Source organism: Miniopterus schreibersii (genome assembly GCF_964146895.1).
Source record: "Miniopterus schreibersii genome assembly, chromosome: 4".
Taxonomy (NCBI): domain Eukaryota; kingdom Metazoa; phylum Chordata; class Mammalia; order Chiroptera; family Miniopteridae; genus Miniopterus; species Miniopterus schreibersii.
The window spans coordinates 23,551,306-23,574,462 of record NC_138105.1 but is presented as its reverse complement, the minus strand read 5'-3'; the positions used below and the strand labels follow the sequence as shown (position 1 = coordinate 23,574,462).

Below are 23,157 nucleotides of genomic sequence, written 5' to 3'. Positions count from 1 at the left end.
CACAACGGACACAACACAACAGCGCTTCAAAGGTTGTCAAAACTGCAAAACCTCAGCTTAACCATGAGGAAGCATCAGACAAATCCAAGTTGGAGAATTCAACAAAATAACAGGCCAGTCCTCTTTAAAAGTGTCAAGGTCACGAAAAACAAAGAAAGACTGTTCCAGATTAGAGGAGACAAGGGAGACTTGACAACTAAATGCAATGCAGTTCCCTAAAGTGGATCACGGACTACAAATAAGACACCAGGTAGGACAAGAGATCAGTTAGCAGTCTGACAGCGACATAACTTCCTGGTTCTGATCACTGTAGCTGTGTAAGACGTTAATATTAGGAGAAGCTGGGGGAAGGATATAAGAAAACTCTAGGCCCCATTTGTGCCACACTTTTGTATATGTTAAATACAAAATATTTCCAAATAAAAGGTTAAATAAAAAAAACCTTTCCTTCTGTGTGTATTACTGCAGGACCCAAACACTTCTCTGCAAACCTCCGAAAGGTAGTGGGAAATCCCTTATAAATTCCTTAGTGTGCCACCCAGGGCGGCGGGCAAAGTCCGAAGCAGCAACGCCAAGCATGTGGGCGCATCCAGCAGCCCCTTGTCCCAGCAGAGGCTCCCATCACGGCAGGGTGCCTGGGCAGGAAGCGGACAAGCAGGGAGGCAATACTCCAGCAGGAAAACTCCAGCAAAGATGAGGGCAAGAGTCAATTCAGCTCCTGGCCAGTGGTCTTTAGGTCATCCATAACCAAGTGATAAAAAGACTGTAACCTCCAGAGGCAGGACCCCTGTCCACCCTGCACCCAGTACAGGGTCTGTTTTTGGGTTTTGGGGGGTTTTTTGGTTAACCCTCACCCAAGGATATTTTTTCTGTTGATTTTTAGAGAGAATGGAAGGGAGGGAGAGACAGAGGGAGGAAGGAAGAGGAAGGGAGGGAGGGAGGGAGGGAGGGAGGGAGGGAGGGAGGGAGGGAGGGAGGGAGGGAGGGAGGGAGGGAGGGAGGGACATTGATATAAGAGAGGTACATCAATTGGTTGCCTCCCACACATGCCCCAACCTGGCCAGGGATAGAACATGCAACCCAGGAACATGCCCTTGACCGGGAATCGAACCTGCGACCCTTCAGTGTGCGTCCCGACGCTCTAGCCAGTGAGCCACACCAGCCAGGGCCAGTACAGGGTCTGAACTCAGGAGATCCTCTCTCTAATAATCACTTGTCCGGGGGTTATGGGGTAGTAAAGGGTAAAGGGAGACAAATATATGGTGACAGAAGATGATTTGACTTTGAGAGGTGGACACACAATGCAATATATAGGTCACGTATCCCAGCAATGTACCCTTGAAACCTAAATAATCTTACTAACTAATGTCACCCCAATAAACTTAATATTAAAAAAAAAAAAAAAACACTTATCAGAGGGGAAAAAGGAAGAAGGGAGAAATAAAATGAAATGGAAAGCCCTGGCCTGTGTGGCTCATTGGCTGGGCATCTTCCCGTGCACCAAAAGGCTGCCAGTTCATTTCCCAGTCAGGGCACATGCCCGGGTTGCAGGCTCCATCTCCAGGAGGGGGGTGTGCAGGAAGCAGCCAATCGATGTTTTACTCTCACATCAGTGTTTCTCTCTAGCTCTCCCTCTCCCTTCCTCTCTCTCAAAAAAAATCAATAAAAATATATTTTTCAAAAAATAATAAATTAAAATGTATATTAAAAAAATAAATAAATAAAGATGGCACGCTAGCCGGTTTGGCTCATTGGTTAGAGTGTAGGCCTGCGGACTGAAGGGTCCCAGGTTTGGGAGAGCCGCTGCTCTGAGCAGAAGAAAACAAGACTGTGATCTAGAAGAGAACACTTCCTTGGAGCCACTGGGAAAAGCTCCCGGCAGGCGAGGCAGACCAGCACAGCATCCTGCCTCCCGATGCACCCAGGACACATCAAGCCTCATTTGTTTGTTGTGGCTGGAAAGCCTGGGGCAAAAAGAGTGTAACCTCAGGAGCCACCTTACAGTTAAGGCCACACACCCTGTGACCCTAGGAAGCCGGGGAAAGGGCCCTCCGAGCCTGAAAAATGGGGCTGGCACCAGAGACCAGCTAGTCCCTGCTTGCAAACGTCACCGGCTGCCCCACAGCCTCGGCCACTTCCCCACCGGCAGCCGCACTCGCACGCACCGGAGCGTGACCGGGCCAGAGACGCGCGGCGCAGAATCTCACTACAAAACACTGCCTGCCGTCCCCGCAGAGAAAACGGGCGGGATCCTTACCCGGTGTTCGGCGAGAAGGACGAGTCAAAGGTCAGCTTCAGTCCACGTGCAAGCTGGACAGAAAAGACATTTGCCGGCAGGTTTAGTACGAGGCCGGCCGGCGGATGTGAATCAACGCAACGGCCTCTCCGCGGGGACCATTACCTGATCTTCCACGGTGATCTCCGTGCCCAGCGTGTTGTCGGTGTTCCACTTCTCCGTAAACGTCAGGCCATACTCAGTCCACCGGTACTTGGTTTCCAGGCTGCCCGTCACTTTGGTGGTCTCAGTGTTGGCTGAGCCCGAGCTTGTAAATTCCTTTAAGGGGGGGGGGGTCACAGCCTGCATGCCGGCACCTAACTCTGCACCCTTCCACCCTAAACAGGCCGTACTTCCCTTTTCCCCGAATGTGTGGGGCAAGAGCTAATTCTATCACTCATTTAGATATTTCAAGAGCAGGGGGCTAAAGGAATCTGCACGGGGAATTCTTTATGAGCAGATAGCGTCCTGCCTCCCCTGTAACTCCGGAGCGTGCACAGGGAGGCACCGCTCCCTCCATCCGGCCTCCAGCCCGGGGCAGAGAAGCAGCACTGAGCTAAAGCTGACGCTGCAGTAACTGAACCCCAAAACGTCTTCCTCCCAACCACCACATGCACCACCTAAAACACACGACGAAGGCTTTTTTTTAAAAAATAATTACGTGGCACTGACTACAGATCGATTCTGAAATAAGAAACACAAGGGCAAATAAAACTGACACCTGCCCCCGTATACCTATGAGTATTAACAGCTGTTGAACGGAGGACCTGTGAGGGTGGTTCCCCTGGGCCACCCGTCCCACAGAGGATGCAATAAATGCAACTGCTACAAACTGCCGCAAACGAAACGGTCCCTTCCTTTGGCCCTGCCACCCAGGACACGGCAGTCATTCGTCGATCTACGATAAATGCCAATGCTCCACGAGGGTCAGAAAACTTACCAGTCCATTCTCAGATTTTGTTTTCAAATCAAGTTTTATTAAGCCAAACCCTAAAGAAAGAAGACGGTAACTGTTACTAGGTCAGCTAAGTAACGGGAGAGTAGCACTTCTGTCTCCCTTACGCTATTTCAAAATGGCCCGAGTGCAGAGCGGACCCGTCTGGGCTGCCGCCGGCCTGTGAGCAGAGCTCCACTGCCCGGGCGCGGGGGCAGACAGAACAGGCACACACCCGGCCCCCACCTGCGCTGCCAGCAGGGACTGAGAAACAAGCGCCCGACAGCCTGGCACGTGCCTAAGGATGGGCCACATTTATGACTCGCGCTCCACGTGGCAGCCTCCGTGGAGCTCTCCACAGCTGGGGGGACGACCGCACGGCCACTTCTCTGCGGCATCTCATCAACCCGCCCCTGCTGGGTGCATGGATAAAACTGCTTTCCAAGCCGCAGAACGCTTATCTTCTTTTCCCTGATGTGCAAGTTCCGAGAGCTGACTGACTCAGGTCTCTCAACCTGTGGATGGGCAAAACCCCAGGCATGCCAATCCAGCCTGTGGGCTGCAAGGCCACGCCACGCAACACTCACCGTAGCCCTTGGTGAAGACGTCCCTGGCGGGTTTGCCAAGATCAATATACGTGGGAGGCACGGCCATCTTCTGCTGCAATAAAAAGAACCATTGGAATAAATACACTGCTAATTATAGAAATTAGTTTTCCATCAATAAAAAAAATTATTAGGTATAATTAACAACAAGTAAAAAGCATCAGCACCGAACTCAAGGTACCCTGTCCTCTCAGGTGTGGGCAGAGAAGCCCTTGCTGTCTTGTGCTGCTTTCTGTGGCCAGAGCTTGAGACACCCAGTAAGTTTTTGTTGACAGCAGGTCAGCCTGAGTTTAGATCTCCTCTCCTTGGCAGCCCAGGACCGAGCACGGGCCCAGCATATAGCAGGAGTCAGTAAGTATTTGCTGAATGAATTAATTGTCAAAGACACATTCCCATGAGCCAGCTACTTTACTGAGCTGCAGGACTCTTGCCAACACAAGGTATCGTCTTACAAAATTTCGACTGCTAGGGCAATGAATGCATGGAATAGAAATCAGAGCTTCCCATGACAACCTATTTTCCATATGGGTCTGCTTTCATTAATTCCAACACATATTTACGGTGCACCTAGCGTGTGCCAGAATGGACCCAACTGTTCACAAAACTTTTGCATTTTAGGGGAACCCACTTTGAGAGCATCACACTCCTCACAGGGAACAGAGTAAACCCAACTGATCAGGCAGCTCTTCACACGAAAGGCAATGCAAGCACATCTCCCCCAAATATTTTAATTCAAACAAACATTTATTGAGCTCCAGTGTGACTTCATTTTTTTAAAACCAACTATCAAGGCGCTACTTGGGATTGTTGCATGTCACTAAGTCAGTCGACAAGCATTTATTAAGCACCTCGGTACCCAAGGAAGGCAAGTAACTCAAACAGTCCTTGCCTCGAAAACCACGCTGCGTCCCTAGGAGGCTCTGCTTGGACACATGGACACAGAATTAAAAGCCTAAAGACAGCCAGCATCATCTTCTGCATCGTCTCCATCTCCAGTCTTTAGCCAGGAATTCAATTAACCAGAGGCTGGTTCCATTAACTTGTAAAATACAGCATACCTAAATTACCACACTGACTGCATACACATCTCAGTCACATACGCGCAAATTAACGCCTAAGTGGCATGTTCCTGGTAAGGGGGATCCCACTGAGAAGTGGCCCAAGGGATCTGGGGGGGGGACAATATCACGGTCATAGTCCCATTCCTGGCGAAAGCGAACTTCAAAGACATTGCGGGGAGCTCACAAAACCAATGAGCACTTTGTAAAAGAAACAACTAGAAACTTCCACAATTTTACATTATAAAATTGTGGTCTGGGTCCTATTTTACTCCTTTCAGAGGTTTTGCTAATTCCGTCCCAACCCACTTTTGCGTCACAGCAGGGAGCAGCAGCGAGCTGTTTACACTATCCTATTTTTGTTGCTGTCCTTTCTTACACATGACCGCTCCAGGACCATGGGCAGCTCAGTCCGCATTAGGGTCAGGGCACAAAGAACACGGGGGAAGATCCCAGGGGCAGACCAGGAAACCAGCCCCCAGGTCCTCCAAAGTACCCCCAGGCTAAGGCATAGGCCTCAGCATGGCCCCTCCCAGAAGCAATGAAGCCACCCTGGGCACATCTCAGCAAGCCTCCCAGAGCCCTCTCCACCCTCAGCAGCACTAACAGGTTTCAGCAGACAGAGCATCGCTCCTCCCCAGCTGGGCCCCAAACTCAGCCCCGGGGGAGGGGGAGAGAAGTCCAGCGGCATTATCTCTGGGTCAGCTAAGACCTCCCTGCACCCCGCAGGCCAGGGCCTTCCCAAGCACCCTCCCCTGGCTCCAGGACCAGCCTCACCAGACACAGCGGCTTTCGCATCGGGACAGGTCCGTCCCCCCCAGGAAATGGCAAAACACTCATCATTTCATGTTCCCCAAATGCCCTCGCATCACTAATCCCCCGAACAGAACAGGCAAAGCCACCTGTCAAAAAAACACTCCAAGCACAGCAAACATCACCTAAGGACAGGGCCACTAAGGAGATCACCCTCTAAGGACAAGGGAGTTGGATAGCAGAAGGGGGGCTCGGATAAGGCCAGGCTCTCCTCGTGGCTCCAGCTCAGCACCAAACCCACTCCTGGACCAGGTAACACCCACCAAGGTGGCAGGAGGATGACTCCCCTTCACGAAGGCCCTGGCCCCCCACTGCCCTGTGTAGCTTCCCGCCCCTTTGTGCAGTCTTCCTCTCTCCCCACCCCATCTCCTGCCGCATTCATCTACGGGAAGGCCTGAGGCCGCTCTGCCTCTCAGAGAAGCTCAGCTTTTTCACAACTGCAAACACCAGCCAGAAAAATGCCCGTTTTACACAGTCCTCAGCACCTGCTTCAAAACCAAATTTTATTGTAGAAATAATGATTCCATCCGTGTCTTTCAGGCGAGTGCTGGAGGGAAAGAGAGTTCAACCCTCTGCTTTCTGATCTGATTCCCTGCCTGCCAGGAGGCTGAACCCTGGCCCTGGGCCCTCCCTCCGCCCCAATCAGCTTACCATCCGTCCCCCGCAGCATCCACCACGTGTCTTCAGAAGCCCGGCCTCCAGAGGCTGAGCCTGAAGCAGGGACTCAACCTGGGCAAAGCAGGCAGCCTTGGACAGATGGAAATCAGAAGGCTGTCTGGGGACGGCCGGACCCAGGTCTGTGCCGGGGTGATGGCTTCAAGGCACAACCTTAGGAGCACAGTTCCCAAGGATACGTGGGAAGTGAGGGATGGGCAGGGCCAGCTGAGCAGACCTGGCTGCAGGCACTGATGACTTTGAGAAGGACCAATAAATCATGCCAGGAGACAGGAGTCCCTGGTTCCCCTCCACTGCCTGCCAGCCTACCTACCCAACCATTCCCTGGCTGACCTTGAACAATTATGCAAGATCCACTCCAGCTCAGGAATGAAAATCCAGCCCATACTGGAAGCTCAGAGGGCAGAGATAGTATATCACCCAGCATGGTCTGCACAACACTTACATAACCTCCATCCCGGGGGGACACCCTCCCTGACTTGGCAGCTGCATGGCAGTGACAGCTGCTCTGCTCCCAGCCCCCTAGTGCCCCCACAAATGCACAGCTACCCCAAAATCACACCCTTGAACTCAAAGCATCCTAGAGCCTGTCGTGCATAAATGTATCCAAAACATGGAAAAAGCTATGTGTACAAAGTTGCCAAGGCCCGGCACACAGTAGGTATTTATTGTAAATGTCTGTTTAATGATTAAACGCACATGAGCACCCAAGTGTTTTTTTAGTAGGAAAAAAAACAGAAACTAAGTATCCGACAAGTAGATGGCCATGTACCCAGGAAGCAGGAGCTCCCACTGCAGCGCCACCTGGATAGGGGATGGGGAGACCACGAGGGGCACCCCGGCCCCCACCTTGGCCTGAGGAGAGCTGAACTAAGGAGACCAAGTGCCTGCAGAAGTGGGCACCGCCACTCGGACCGCAGAACCAAGCATGGACTTTATTCTAAGGGCCTGGGGGAGCCACTTGAGAGTGATGGAAACACCTGTGTTTGCGAAGGTCCCTCAACCAACAGATTAGCAAAAATGTAAGTGAAATATCAACTATTGGTGTGGGAAATGGTCAGTCCCATTCATGCCAAGTGGGGGTACTAGGGACAGGACAGCCCTTCTGGAGCCGACTGCTGGCAGTGCCCCTTAATGGAGGCAATGTATTAACCCTAGGGGCAATTCTCTTGCTAGGGACTCACCCACCATAGTCCCCAAGGCAACCAAAGATGGGTACACAAGAACGCTCGCTGCAGTGTTATTTGTAACACAACCCAGAAGCAACCTAGACGTCCATCAACAGGCAAATGAATTAATAAAAATTAAGATACCTGCCAAATGAATGAGGTGAATTTGTATGTGGTGGCGCAGAAAGCTACCTACGCTATAGTTAATGAAAAAAGCACGTCGCTTGCAGTTCCATGGAATTGGAGGAAAACCTTTCCACATACACATCTTTATGCACTTGTGAGTGAGTGGGAAGGCCCCGCGGACGGGTCCGAGCCGATCTGCAAAGGTGGCTGCCTCAGAGCTGCTTCCGGAACGGAAAGAGGGTTTAAGGCAGGATGGAGTTAAAATGGGATTTTCACTTTTTATTCTATTTCAGTAGTTGTTTGTATATGTTGATTTTTTTCAAATGAAGGGCAGAAAATTTAAAAATCCAACCAATGTGTCTGAAATTGAGCCATGCTGCCTTTGCCAGGAGGAAAAGCGACCTGAAAGGTGTCGACACCGGATGCAAGGACAGATTCAAGCCACAATGAGATGGCAGGGTCAACAGGCAAGGCCAGTACGGGGCACGTTCCACTCCCAGGTGACCACCTGTGGCTTTGGCCACCCTGACCTGACGTGAGTGTGCCCGGGAATCGCCTGAGGCACTTGTCCGAGAGCCTCCTTCCCGCCCTCTCAGCCTTTCGAGGCCCAACAAGCAGGCAGGGCAGCCTGCAGGTGCCACTGAGAAAACTGGGCTCACTCCCTGCGCTGAGCACCCCACTTGGAGTATCCTCTTTTCTCTGCAGAGGGCCCTCGGGAAGACCCAGGCAGCAGGGCCTTGGTGCCCTCAAAGAGCCAACAGCCACTGCCACGGGTGGCCCAGGGAGCAGGGCAGCCATGGTCCCCAAAGCTCAGTCAGAAGGCTTCTGAACGCAGGTAACACCCAATGGGGTTGAAAGACAATGTCTTCAAGAGCAAGGGTCTCCCAGGGCTAGGACTAAACACCAGGAGCCACCCTGCCACAGCATTTCCCAGCCCATCAGGGTACCTGGGCAGCGGGACACAGTGACTCCTGGAAGGGGTAGGAGCCTCCAGGGGTTCTACCCAGTGCCGGCCTTTCCCAGCTGTGTCACGCCGGACAAGCCACTTATAACTTACATTCTCAGGGTCTCGTTTTGCTCATCTATAAATTGGGGCTAACGATAGTACCTTTCTACGGGGTCGCTACAAGGACTGAGTTAATAGGTAGAGCACGCAGGAGGGTCCAGCACACAGTGAGCACTCAGTAAACAGTAGCAGTAACCACAATCCTCTATTGTGGATGGTCTTTGCTTGCCCCTCCCGATCCACTTTCCTCCTCACCCTGCTCTGTGCCCCCACACCTGGTCATTACGAACTGTTATCAATGGGCTATGGTGGGGTTTGGCCAACAGGAGGCATCAGCAAAATATGGGAGTGAGGTGAGGGCACTCATCAGCCCCAGGCTCCCTCCCTGCTGGACCCGGGGTAGGCAGTGACTACTTTCCTCCACCCAAGCTCACAGCTCCTGCCCAGAGGCCCCTCCTAGTTCCAAAGGACCCCTGGGGCCACACCCTTTGTCTGGTGCCCCCACCTTCTACCCACACCTTCTCAAAGGATCCCATAGTTATGGGGTTTTTTTGTTTTTGTTTTTTTACACCCTGTATGCGTATCTGATTCCTGCAAGGACCTGGACCAACAAGGCAATCATCGCCATCACCATCACCATCCTAAACTCCCCTTGGGAAGGGAGAACTGTAGGAAAGCCTTTGGCTCTGCTGTTTCTCTAACACTGTTATTCCGGGTGGTTTGTCAGGGCAGAACTGCACCAGCCTATAGGAGGAACATCAGACCAACTAGGGATCAGTGCCTCCCCCTAATTCTGGAGACCAGGAAAAGCAACTTCCCCAGCAGGAGGCTAGCCCAGCTCTGAAAGCCAATCTGTGGGGTCAACACCCTCGGGAGCCTCCCCACATACTCCACCCCACACTGCCTGGGAGCAGGTCTGTGTTCTCGGTGCAGCTGTCTTCCCCTCCCCCTTCCACATCAGTCTCAGGCAGGGAAGCAAAGCTGTTGCTTCTATTTTAAAACACACTGGGAGCTGGGCCACCACCAGCACAGCCTTCCACAAGCCTCAAGAAAATGTAGCCGACTAGGGGGCAGCCTGCCCACCCACCCATCAAGACAAGGCCTGGGCTGGCAGGCAGCATGCCAGGGTCTGGGTCCCAGGTGCACCCAGGGCTCCGGCCTGATCTCAGGCACCTCAGGTTCCCTGGAGCCTCACACCTGGCTTGACTCACCAGGATTAAAATCAACAATGCTTGGGCAGGTGGGCTCCGGAGTCAAGCAGCCCTGAGTTCCAATCGCAATCTACCACTCTCCAGATGTGACCACAGGCAAGTCCCAACCTAGCGGCACCTCCCTGTCCCACCCACACTGGCTGGATCGAGGGCCAGAGGGCACTGCCAGAGAAGGTCACCTAGACCTGCACCTCAATTTTTCTTCAGCTCTAATATGGGGAAAGAGTACCCCACTCAGCATCACTGTGGGGACTAAATTAGATTAATATAAAGCAGTTAGCACAGTGGGTGGTACCTGAGGCATACAACAAACACAGGTATTTTATTTTATATATTTCTTATTATAATTAGGGCTGCTGTGCAGGATGCCAAAAGGTCACCCTGAACCACAGGGTCCAGAGTCCTCCCCGACCATAATGAGGTATTGTTTAGCTGAATACTGCCCAGCCAGGTCCTGGAAAAATGCCTCCCACCTCATCCCAGGAAAACCGACCCTTCTGATAGACACCCAGTACCACTGACCTTGCAACAACTAAGGGTGACTCCACCGACGGCTGTGCTCTGACAGCTAGCCTACACGCAGCTATGGGCACGCCCACTCTGATCAGTGTAAAAGAATAACTTCCTCCCTGAATAGCAAATTAATTCTACTTTTCAAAAGGCATTCACATGTATTAGCTCCTCCCAATGGTCCCTGGAATGACAACTGGGGCGTGAGAGCACTAGCACTGGAGTCAGAGGGGCTCTGAATCCCAGCTCCACTGCTGCTGAGCTGTGTGACCTCGGATGCTTACCTCACTTCTCTGTGCTCAAGCCTCCTGGCCTGTGAAATGAAAACAATAATCTCTCTCCCCTAAGGTTTGTAAGATGGTGGATTCAAAGTCACACAAGCCCTCAGAGCACTGCTGAGCAGGCCCTCAATAAACAATGACGCTGATGATGAAGATCACACTTTTACAGAGGAGAAACTAAGAAACAGGAAAAGTGACCTGACCTGCACATGAGACCCTGTGACTCATGTCGGAGCTGTGTCAATCTGCTCTCTCAATCTGCTCTCTGGAATGCCAGCACAGCTCTGGTTAAAGGGCCTAGATGCCCATTCACCCTCAGCCCCGAGAGCAAGCAGGGAAATGGAGCATTGTTCTCAGGCCCAGCTGAGGAGCCCATTGCTCACCTTTCTTCGGTGGCTACCAGAGCAGTCCAGGGGGAGCCCAAGGCCACAGACCCTCTGAGCGCTGAGGGTCTGCCTTCAGGCTTGGCTGGCTCTCAGCCACCTGCATGCCTCTCTGTCACTACCACCAAAGATGTCACATCCTGAGAAATGCCATCAAGGGCAAAGTGGATGTCAGTGCCTCAGGAGCATTTTACCGGTAAAGTTGGGGGTGAAGGTAGCCCATTACCACCAACTTGGAGGGCACTATCCACATCTGCCTAGTGTTCAGCAGGACCAGAGAGGCCCACCAGCAACTCCTGAGCCCCTATGTTTGTGCCTATGGAATAGCAGAAATAAAACTAAGTACAGTAATCAACTGAAAGCAGCACCCCCTTCCCCAGGGTCAAGCTCTTTATTCAGGTCAACTCCAGCAGAAGTACTCAGAGAGGGAAGAGGTACCAGGCCCAAGGCCTTTAGGAGAATTCCCATGCACCCATGTCACCCTCCCCTGAAAGCCCAGAAACACCAGTTCAACAAGTTTTCTACAGGACTTGGGAAGTCACAGAATGAAGATAACATGTTCAGAGCAATTACTTCAAATAAGGAACAGTTTTGCTTCTCACTGCTCTAGGGCTGTACACACTGTTGCAGCTCTTTAAATACTGTTTGTGGGATTCTCTGCTCCACAAGGCTATTTTCTGGAAGTAAGTGAGCTGTGTGTGTCCCTCAAAAAGGATATCTAGGATCCATGGACTATGGCCTGGACCTGCAGCCACTAAAAATGCCCATTCAACAATTCCACAAATACTTAATGAGCACCTACTATAAGCCATGTTCTGGAACTATCCTGTCAATGAGGGTAAGTCAACTCACAGATAAAAAGCAACTGTATTTATCCCACAGACCCTTCTCAAGTGCCTACTGTGTGCCAGGTGGCACCACCCCAAGCACTGAAAACAAAGCTGCAGAGGGTTTAAGCCTGCCGGTGTAGGAACTCAGTCCAGAGCTGGGGTAGAGAGAAATAAGACAGGCCTGGGCAGTCTGCCCTGGCCTTGCCAACAGCACATTAGGCAAAGGAACCCATTTCCCTATCTCCTCTGGAGAGAATTGGTCAAGGGGATGAGGGCCTCAGATGGAACAGGCCTAGGCTTAGTCCAGGTCTTAGCACCCACATTCAACTTCCTGCTCCAGCCTGACCCTGTCTGTCTATAAACTTAAAAGGATTTTTCCTGGATATCCTGAAAATTACTCAATACCTGGCACACAAATGCTTAATAATACCTAACATTTACTATAACAGGGACTACATTTTTTTGTTGCTATTGTTGTTTTAATGTTTAATTTTTTTTATTTTTTTTTTTTTTGAGAGAAAGGGAAAGAGAGAGAAACATAGATGTGAGAGAGAAACATCAATGGGTTGCCTCTGGCACACACCCTGAGCTGGATCGAACCCACAACCTGGGTATGTGCCCTGACCAGGAATCCAACCAGGGGGAGGGCAACCACTGGGTGCACTGGGCAACGCTCAACCGACTGAGCCACACCAGCCAGGGCAACTGGCACGATGTTTATTGAACCCTGTCCAGAGCACCACGTGGAGCAAACCACCTACTAGGGATGGGCCAGAACCTCCCAAAAAAAGCCTCCAGGCTAAGTGTCATGGCTTCTGACGAGGCCCTCTCCTTGCCAGGCACTGTTCTGAAGATTTCACGTTCATCAATTCATTTTATTCTTCCCAAAAAAGCCAAGGAAGAAGAGGTGCAATTACCCCCACTCCACGTATGGAAAAACTGAGTCGTGGTGTCCTCCCGGCTGTGTGACCTTGGACAAGTCACCAGGGCGCGGGCCTCGCATGCAAAGGGCTCTGAACCAGTTTCGTAAAAGCACCGCCACATTTGGTTAATGAATGAGGGACAGAAACAGGAATCGTTCCTGAGGACAGAGGGGCCACATCACTCCGCGGGGCCTCCCTTTTCCAGGCCTCACCTCCTGCCCGGGCCCCAGGTCCTACCCCAGGACCGGCCCTGGCGCGGCCCCTGTGGCCTAAGTCGGCTCAGCCTCCCGCTCCGCCCGATGGCGCTGGCACGCGCCGACAGCGCAAGGTGCCCGCTCCCCCGGGCACGGGCGGGACAGAGCGCGAGGGGCCGGGGCGCCGGGGCCACGGTGGTCCCAGGAGCTCACCCCCCAGCGACAAAGTGGCCCGCGCCGGCCCGAGGGCTCGGCCCGGCGCGCGTGGGTGGCGGGCGGGTGCCAGCCTGGCCCGCGCCGGCTGGATCGAGGGCCAGAGGGCGCCGGCGGAGAAGGTCACCTAGACCTGCAGCCGGCTGGGCCTCCACGCGGGGCCCGTGCGCCTCCGCCGGCGCGTCCCCGCGGGCTCGGGCCCGGCCCAGGCGCCGCCGACGTCCGGCCTCCCGCTCTCCCACCCGGGCCCGTCCGCCACCCGCCCCGCGGCCTGCTCCGCGCGCCCGCCGCTCACCCCGCAGGCCCGCGGGGCCGCCCCGCTCCCTCCCTGGCCCTCGCCCTCGCCCGCGCTTCCCCGTCTCCTCCCCTCAGCTCCCCCGGGGCCCGGCGCCCGGCCCGGGACGCAGGCAGAGCTCCGGCCGCTCTCCGCGGCGCCTACCTCAGCGGCGGCGGCGCAGGGCTCAGCGGCGGGCACGGCGGGGCCGCGGCGCGAGGAACCAGGCGAGTGGCGGGGCCGAGGGCGGGGCGGCGCCGACGGCGGCGGCGCGGACCCGCCCCGACCCTGCGCGCCCGGCCCAGCGAGCTCCGCCCCGGGGCCCGCCCCGGACACCGCCCAGGCCCGGGTCCGGGTCCCGGTTCCGCTCCCCAGCCGCGCTGCGTGCGCCCGGCCACGGGGTGGCGGGGCTGGTGAGCGCACGGGGTGTGCGTGCGCCGGGACGCGGGGTGGCGGGGTGATAAGCGCGCGGGGTGTGCGTGCGCCCGGACACGGGGCGGCGGGGCGGGTAAGCGCACGGATGTGCGTGCGCTGTGACACGGGCGCGCGCGGGGCGCGGGAGCCGGGCAGCCTCTGCTGGAAATCCCCTGGGGCTGAAGCATCGGAGGCGGGAAGTGTTCGGGTTGCTGAGCGGCGGCCCGGGGATGCCCCGCGCTGATGCAGGCCACGGGGTCCCGGGGCTCCTGCTCGGCCTCGCGACTGGCACAGCCCCTCCCCCCCCCGCAGCTGATGCGGCGCTGGGCCGCGGGGGCCTAGCCGGGTGCATGCGGTGACCCCGACCCCGGCAAAGCCCGAGCGGGGCACTGAATCGGGCTCCCAGGCGGCGCGGATACAAAGTAGCGGCCACGCCTGTTGCTCCTGCGCTCTTACCATGTATCCGGCGTCGCCGACCCTTCCTCCGGCCGCACGCTCCGCTTCAGCAGCTTTCCCCGGTAGCGAAGCTGCTAGCAGCCATTTTCGGAGCAATTGAAAAGTGAAAAAATTGTGTTTTGCAAGGTTGTCTAAAGGGTCTCACGGCGCGCCCAGGAACCACAGGTTCCCTCCCGCGTGCGGGGGCGGGGGGGGCCCTCGGGGACCCCGGCCCTGACTCCCCGCGGAGCTCCGCTAAAGAACATGGAGTCACCCGCTGGCCTAAGCAGGTGATGATCGCATCGAGGGCATCCCGCGCCAGGCCCACCCCAGGCTGACTTTTCCAAGCCAACTTCAAGAAGTGATGACTTCGTGCCTGGATAAAGACTCTGCATATCCTTCGCCTTCAGCCTGCGTTTTCCAAGGCCTGGGGCGTCTAGGGCCTGGTAGAGGGCCACAGAAACAGAAACAGGACGGGAGCTCACAACCAGCTGTGGCACAAATGGAAGGACTGGGCAACTGGGGCCTGCGAAGAGGCGATCAGGGCGGGCTGCTGGAAAGAGGCGGCAGCTTAAATGGGAAAGTGGCAACTGGTGTTCCAGGAGAGGACAGGGTGTTGAGGAAGAAGGGAGCTTATGGGCGAGGGGTTTGCAGACAGGGTGCCCTAGGCCCTGTAGAGGGCTCAGGTCTGATTGAAAATGTGAGGAAGAGCCCCCCCCCAATCCTGAAGAGTGGAGGAGGGAGGCCAGAGCTCTCCTCAGGCCCATGAGCTGCTCCGTGGCTGACTGGGGACTCTGGGCTTCCCAACCTGGCCATCCCCACTGGGCACACAAAGGCCCACTCCTGGAGAGGATGGGGCAGGGAAACTACTGAGTCACCCACGAGTTTGGGAGGACCAGGACCTCGAGGAGGCAGGGCAGGCCCAGGTGGCTCTGACGGACCATGGAGCTCTAGAAACCTCGCTGGAGCTAGAAGATGCCATGCCCTGGGTCAGTGAAGCCCAGGTGTGTGTGGCGCTTGAACCAAATGTTCAAGGTGCTCCCTCCCCTCCAGCACCTCCCTGCCAACCCCCCTTTCAGGACCCCCAATGTGGGGATAGTTCCCCCTGCCCACCCTCCTCTAGTCCCTTCTGAGATTCCCCTAGGTGCTCCTTCCAGATTAATCACCTGAGCACCCTTTGAGTCACTTAGTGGCTGTGTGACCCTGGGCAACAGGCCTCAGCTTCAACTTCAGAGGGTTGTGAGTTTAAAATGGGTCACATAGCAAGTAAGCACTCAGAAAATGGTGAAGAAACCAACTGGGACGTGGAAGCCCTCACGCCCTAGTGTTGACCTCCCCCCAGCAACCCTGAAAGAGGAGCTGAGCTGAGGCAACAGCCATACCAGGCTTACCCACCCCACCCCAGCCCCACCTCCACTCCCTCTGCCACAGCTGGTTGGGCTGGGGGTTGGCACCTGAACTGAGACCTCCGATCAGGTCCTCTCGTAAAGTTTTTTAACACTTTTTTTAATTGACTTTTTAAGAGAGAGAGAGAGGAAAGGGGCAGAGAGAGAGATACATGGATGTGAGAGAGAAACATTTATGTGTTGCCTCCCAAAAGCACCCTGACCAGGGGTTGAACCCTCAGCCTGGGCGTGTGCCCTGACTAGGAATCCAACCTGCAACCTTTCCGTGCACAGGACCATGCTTAACCAACTGAGCCACACCAGCCAGGGCCTCTCGTGTAATGTGAATTAAGAAACCCAGGTCAGGTCTAACCGTTTTTCTTTGAGGGAATGACCTTCTCAGTCCACAAACTTTGTTGGAGCTGACTCTACCAGGTTCCTGGGACATCGTCTAAATCTAGTCATGCCGCAGGCCACCCTCTGTGCTTTCCAGCTGTCCGAGCTGAAGAGTTTCCTTTTCACATAGTCCAGACTGGATTAGGTTTTCTTCCAGGTCCTAACTCAGTTCTGCTCTCCCTTCAAGCAAGACAATATAAAACATCCGGGGAAGATGGGATTTGTCTTTTAATTCTGGGATGGCCAAGCAGTGTAAGAGTGTTTCATTTTAGGGAAGTCCTTTCTTATGTCTGACTTACAGCCATGGGGCTTCTACGATAGATATCTAGATGGAAAGCAGCCGGTCACCTTTCTAAGAGCCTAAGTTGAAACACTTTCCATACTTTTCAAGACCAGATGTACCTCAACATGATTTTTTTCTTTTTAAATTTTTTTATTAACTTGAGAGAGTGGAAGTGGGGGAGAGAGAGAGAGAAAGAGAAACATCGATTTATTGTTCCACTTATGTATGCATTCATTGGTTGATTTTTGTATATGCCCTGATCAGGGATCGAACCCGCAACCTTGGCATATTAGGACGACATTCTAACCAGCTGAGCTACCTGGCCAGGGCTCAGGGTGACTTCTTTTTTTTTTTTTTTAATATATTTTTTATTGATTTCAGAGAAAGGAAGGGAGAGGGAGAGATAGAAACATCAATAATGAGTCATTGATTGGCTGCCTCCTGCACGCTCCCCAACTGGGGATTGAGCCCGCAACCCCGGCATGTGCCCTGACCGGGAATTGAACTGAGATCTCCTGGACCCTAGGTCGATGCTCAACCGCTGAGCCACGCCAGCCCGGGTCAACGTGATTTATTAGCATTGTCTTTGCCAAGTAACCAGAAGTTGAAGATAAGGTCTATGAAAGTAGAAATGGAAGATGTAATTTATATCAATCAGTTTTTAAAGATAAAAATATTCTGCTTGTAACCAGCATCAATGAATTGGAGTATAGAGCTGAATTGTCATAAAACCTAACCTCTCTAACCATTTCCTAAGCTAGAGTCTAGGTAGGAGGAGCCAGGATTGAGAATGTGTGGTCAAGAACCTCAGGCCGGACTTTCCACACTGTGCCCTGACTGTCACCATCCAGGGAAGCACCTGGCCAGGCCTCCGGATCCTGAGTGGCATGGAGACCAGTAATCAGTTGGGACAACAGGAGAAGCTGAAAAAGAAGTTTCTCCTGCATACCCCAAAATATGAGGTGTCTTAGATCTAAAATAGTTCCGTGAATGTCCAACATCACATCCGTGGCTTTAAAAATTATATATACATACACACAGGTAGAAACATTGGGAAGAAATGCATTCGTGAAAAAGTATTGGTGAAAGTTGTGTTTCAATTTATGGGACCATAAGTGATTTTTTTTTCCTTTGTCTCTTTCTATATGTCCCAAATAGTCTTTAATAAGGATAGTATATCTTTACTATAAAAGAGAGCATTTTTTAAAAAAATTTAAGAAAACCAAATGAGGTTGATCAGGAGACATGTAAACTACCCAATCCTGCAAAGCAGTTAGGCAATTTGTTTGACCTGTCCCTGGGAACCTAAGCTAAGGCAGTGATCCCAAGTATGGGGAACGCTAGGCTCAGGAAGAGGCGCAGCAGCCAGAGGGGGGTGCAGCCTGGCTTCCTGCTTGAGCAAACTGAAGCATGTTCCCTCTGTGGGTTCATAGCCTTGAGGAAAGACCTCCTGTGGGGAAATATTTCTGCTACAATGCGAGTTGAGGGCCATCATAAATAGTATTACTGCTTCCAGAAGATTTATACCTAGAGAAACAAACTAGGGTGGACAGAACAATGACCTCTCATAGACGTCTACGACCTAATCCCCCAAACCCGTAAGTATGTTACCTTACATGGCAAAAGCATCGTAACAGGTGTGGCTGTTAAGGATCTTGAGATGGAGAGATTATGCCGGATTGTCCAGGTGGGCCCGAAGCAATTGCAAGGGTCTCTAAAAGAGAAAGACAGAGTCAGAGGGAAGAGAGAGAGAGAGGGTGGAGGAAGCTACCCTGCTGGCTTTGAAGATGAAGAGGCCATGGGCCACGCAACACAGGCAGCCTCTGGAAGCCGGAAAAGTGTTCTCCCCTCAGAATCTCTAGAAGGAACCAGCCCTGCTAACACCTTACTTGAGCCCAGTGAGACTGACTTTGGTTGGATTTCTGACCTCCAGAACAGTGAAATAATAAATTTGTCTTAAACCCCTACGTCTGTGATAGTTTGTTATAACAGCAACAGGAAACTGATACCTCTGAAAGGCAATACTGTCAGTGATTTGTTGGAATGGGGTCTGAGCTCAGGCTGCTATAGCAGAACACCACAGACGGCGGGGATGAAACCACAGACGTCTATGTCTCACAGTCCCGGAGGCTGGATGCCTGAGATCAGGGTCCGGTTCCTGGTGGGGGCCCTCTTCCTGGTCAGGTCCCCGCACGGTCTTTCCTGGCCTGTGCATGCGGGGAGCACGGCCTCCGTGTGGGCTGGGGCTGTTTAATCTGCCTGTGCAGTAAAAAAACTAACCGCACCCAGATGAGGTCTGGCCTTTACCCTTGGCTTCTGGAACATAATCTCTAAGCCCTTGCAAAGTCATGTCAGATAGGAGCGTCTCTCCTCAGGGTGAGGGCTGGCCACGCAGGGTAAACTAACAGTACGATTTCGGGCGGGGACTGCCGGTACTGGATACACTGACGGTGTGATTTAGGGTGGGGGTTTTGAGTCATACAGTAACCGCCGGACCTCCCGAGGGACTGGAGGCCGCTGATGTCAGTTACGTGGAAAGGTGACTACAGAGCCCAGCAAGTCTCTGGACGGCAGGGCTCCGGGGAACGTCCCTGGCTGCCGATGTTCCGGGTGTGCTGTCAGGAATCACTGCCAAGTTCACACTGGGACGCGACTGGGGGGCACGGCTGGGAGCTCTGGGCTTGGAACCCTCCTGTCCTCTGCCCCGTCATCTCCTCTCTCGGCCGATTTTAGTCTGTTCTCTTTCCCTGTGATAAACCATAGCTGAGTACATCGGCCCTCAGTGGGTTAGTTTGCGAGTCCTGTCCGTGAATTATCAAATTAAGGTCAGCAGTTGGGCCCGCACGCCCTGTCATGTTGCACTGCCCCGAAGCCACACACACACACACAGACTCATAGGAGGAAGACTGTCTTCTCCTGACTTCTGGCTGACCGAGGTCGCTGTCAGACTAGGCACCTGCCCTGGCCGAGACCACACTGCCTACTAGATCTTACCCCCGAAGGCCCTTGCAGGAGCCTGGAGCAGTTGCTTGCTCACTGGCCCCACCACCAGTGCCTCCTCCACTGTCCCGGCCGCCAGCAGGAAGGGCTTTCTTTCCGATGCGAGCAGTGACAGGTAGACCGACATCAAATCAGCCGCCGAGCTGCCTGCTGAGCCCAGGGGTCCCTGCCGTGGTCCCCACCCCAGCCTCTCATGCCCTTTGCCCCATGACCTTCTCTGATCTTTGATGGAGGAGAGACTGGGGGAGGAAGAGCAGACGGGCGGGGTTTTCTCTGGAAATGACACAGCTCTCCTAACGCTTGCTTGGCCCCTCCTTCCTCTAAGGCCTCCGTCTCCGGCTGCCCAGGTGGAGACTGTGGAGCCACAGACAGCCCTTCCTGCCAGTGTCAGCAGAGCCCAAGGCCGCAGCAGCCTCAGATGCCTCTCGAAGTCCAGAAGTTTCAGGTTAAAATCTAAACTTAGCAGCCCTGTTGCCCTGGGATTACAAAACAAGTTCTTCCATGACTCTTATGTAAGAAGATTAGGCCCTTTATCCCTCCCCCCCACCCAGCTCCTCCTCGCCCCTGGGGAAATGCTGGCTTCCCCTTAACTGGGCTAAAGGCTCCCCCATACCGGGGACCCCACCTCTTCTCTGCCTAAGCCCCAAATGCAAACCTCCCAGTTCCACACGCGGTAAACCTGGAGAAGGAGAGAACCCAGTTTTGCTTCTCCCAGCCTGGGTCTCAAGGGCGATCCTGCCCAGCCACAGGGGCTCGGACCATTCGACCTCTCCACGACCCTGAACATCAGGCTTCCCAAAAGATCTTAAGAGACACAAGGTGGTCTAAAGGAAAACCAGCCCAAGAAAGTCCAAGCTTAGAGGACCCTTCTCGAAATGCGGTGCACACCAGCACCACCCGCAGGCCTGCGGGGCGTGCGGGGTGGCAGGGTCTTGCCATCCGAGGTTCCCCATTAAGATTTCTGGGGTGGGGCCATCACCCGCATTATTCACAAGCGGCAGGCTCCGAAAAATGCTGTGACCTCAACCTCACAGAAGGAAACTCAGGGTGTGGCTGCTCTGAACACCAGCTCCCCGGGGCGGGGGTGGGGATTACAAAGAAAATCAATTCAGGACATTTTCATTTACACCCCTCTTCTCTAGGGCCCAGCAGCTGTGTGCTGTAACGAGGAACGACTCTAGAGGAAGACGCTTCCATTTGTGCCGTCCACCTGTCCCTCTAGTCGGAGTTCACTCATTAAACCACCGCTCAGCGCAGGCCGCTGTTGTCGGGACACTGCGCTGAGAAGTGGGGCTAAATACCACGGCAGGCGGGGACACACCCTGCTCCTTCCCTCGTGGAGCAGGTAGACTTTCTTCCGATCATCGCACAAATAAACATGTAATGATGAACTTTGGTAAGTGTCATGAAAAAGCGTTTCATAGAAGCATTCACTCATTCAACAAATGTGTGTTGACCTCCTGCCGGGAGCCGGGCGCTCTCCTAGGGGCTGGGGACTCGGCAGCGAGCCAGGCAGACGCAGTCCCTTCCCTCTTGTCCTGTGGGCAAGACCGACAGTTAACAAACAAGCGTGGACCACGATGTGAAGTGCTGGTGAGTGTCCTGTAGAAAAGGAAGGCGGGTGGAGGTGGAGAGAAGTGGGAGGGGGGTGTCCCCTCAGGACAGTCAGGGAAGGCCTCTCCAAGGAGGTGACTTTGAGCAGAAAGAAATGACACGAATGAAGCGAGGGCTATTTAATGGAGAGCCTGACCCGCGGAGGTGGGCAGGGTGGGTTGTCGTCAAAGGTGGTGGCCAGTTCCTCCCAAGCGCTCGTCTCATCAAGAGGTGGAGTCTTAGCCCTGGCTGGTTTGGCTCAGTAGTTAGAGCGTCAGCCCGCAGACTGAAGGGTCCCAGGTTCGATTCCAGTCACGGGCACATACCCCGGTTGCAGGCTTGTCCCGATCAGGCCACGCGGGAGGCAGCCAATGGATGCGTCTCTCTCACATCAGTGTTTCTCTCTTTCTCCCTTCCACTCTTTCTGAAAAGCAATAGAAAAAGTGTCCTTGGCTGAGGAGGTGGAGTCTACCTCATCTTGCGTTAGAACTGGGCTGGCCTGGGGTTTGCTCTGACCCACAGAACGTGGTGGAAAGGACGCTGTGCCAGTTCTGGGCCCAGACCTTAGAGGCCAGACTGCCTCCCCATCCTCACCCCTACCCCCAGCCAGCCGGGGTACTGGATAGATGAGTGTAGCCATCTAGAACATTCCAGCCATGGCCCAGCTCCCAGCTAAATGCAGCCACAAGTGTGAGCCCCGGTGACACCGCATAAAACAGGAGAACCGCCCAGGCTTGGAGGAGGGTGGCTCAGACCACGGTGAGAGCAGCAGAAAGGTGGGGAGAGTGGGTGAAGCAGATTGAGGGAGGAAGTACGGCCTGCAGGACTCAGGGATGGGTAATGTTTCTGGCTGCGTAACTAGGGGCTAGTGCTGTCCCTGCTGAGCTGGGAGCACTGGGAAGGGAAACATGTCAAGAAAGATGGTGAACTGGGCCAGTGTTGCTCAGCGGTTGAGCATCCACCCATGAACCAAGAGGTCCCTGTTTCCATTCCTGGTCAGGGCGCCTGCCAGGTTGCAGGCTCGATCCCCAGTAGGGGGCGTGCAGGAGGCAGCCCATCAATGACTCTCTCTCTTCCTCTCCCTTCCTCTCTCTCTAAAATCAATAAAAAACATTTGGGTTTGGCCTAGCTTGGGGGAGGGGGTTGCTTCTGGAACCACCGCCAGTCTGGCCAAGGGGAGTGGTTGAGGAGCCAGAACCTGGGCATCTCTCCACCTCACGGGGTCCCCGTTCTGACACCAACCCTTGACGGCCAAGCCCGAGATCAGAGGGCGTCTGAAGAAGAGGGATCATGGCATCTGTAGGAAAAGGGAAGAGGGAGGTAAATGAAGCTGGCCTGATTTTTTTTAACCAGTACATCATTAAACATTTGACCAAAATGATAGGAAAATGTCCCATCCCCGCTAACTCTGCTGGTTGCTGCTCACCCTGGCTGGCCCCATTTGGGACTCCCCTGGCCCAGTCTTTAGGGGAGGCCCTTGCCGTCAGCCCAACTGCAACCCACCAGCCAAGCAAGTTGCTTCACTGTGGTCCTGGGCTGGCGGGGCCATGGGTGCCCTCCCGCCTGTCACCAATAGACGGCAGCACGCCGTGCCTGTCACCCAGGGGCTCCGAATAATAAATTCTCGAGTGTGAGTCAGGCCTTAGTCTCCATCATTTACATCCCAGCTCCTGTTCATGCAAAGGCTTCAGGCCCACCAAGGTGCTGGGCTAGTATTCTAACCCAGCTCTAAGGCCAACACCCACAGGGCATTTGGCAACATCTGGAGATGTTTTTGTCACAGCAGAGAAAGGATATGCTTCTAGCAAACACTGGAGAGAGGCCAGGGATGCTGCTAAACATCCTACACGGGAAGGCCCCACAACAGCGAATTACCTCGCCCAAAAGATCTACAGTGCTGAGGCTGAGAAACACTGATTTAATCAGATCCTCAAGAGCTGCTGGCCTGTGAAGTCTTAGACCTCCCCAGGGCAGGGGCCCCTGGACTAGGCTGATCCCTGACCTCCCCTCCCAACCCCCACCACTAGTCATGAGGGCCTCCCACTGTCTCCTTCACCTGCAGCAGGTCCCTCCTCCTCCCCTCAGACCTCACCTCATTCATGCCTCAATTAACTGTTCCTGAGCAGCAGGCATGCCCAAGGCACTGTGCTAGCCCTGGAGAGACCATGCGG

General features: G+C 54.1%; 1 protein-coding gene across 13 annotated transcripts in view; it reads right to left on the bottom strand.

Annotated features, from left to right (window-relative positions):
• The window catches only part of VDAC1 (voltage dependent anion channel 1), a 29,896-nt gene extending 10,069 nt beyond the window's left edge, over nucleotides 1–19,827 (bottom strand). The window contains exons 1-6 of one of the 13 annotated variants that reach the window (XM_081137104.1): nucleotides 19,388–19,827; nucleotides 18,005–18,107; nucleotides 3,797–3,869; nucleotides 3,216–3,265; nucleotides 2,402–2,554; nucleotides 2,258–2,310 (exon numbers count right to left, since the gene is read on the bottom strand). In XM_081137104.1, coding sequence (XP_080993230.1) covers nucleotides 2,258–2,310; nucleotides 2,402–2,554; nucleotides 3,216–3,265; nucleotides 3,797–3,869; nucleotides 18,005–18,022 — 347 coding nt within the window. In that variant the 5' untranslated portion in view covers nucleotides 18,023–18,107; nucleotides 19,388–19,827. Of the gene's footprint in view, nucleotides 1–2,257; nucleotides 2,311–2,401; nucleotides 2,555–3,215; nucleotides 3,266–3,796; nucleotides 3,870–3,981; nucleotides 4,183–5,649; nucleotides 5,730–6,170; nucleotides 6,280–6,336; nucleotides 6,750–9,872; nucleotides 9,978–10,394; nucleotides 10,504–12,793; nucleotides 12,960–13,645; nucleotides 13,800–14,350; nucleotides 14,439–18,004; nucleotides 18,108–19,387 lie in introns of those variants that run through there. The other 12 variants (XM_081137100.1, XM_081137106.1, XM_081137108.1 and 9 more) reach the window with 12 other exon arrangements.
• Nucleotides 19,828–23,157: the final 3,330 nt, after the last annotated feature.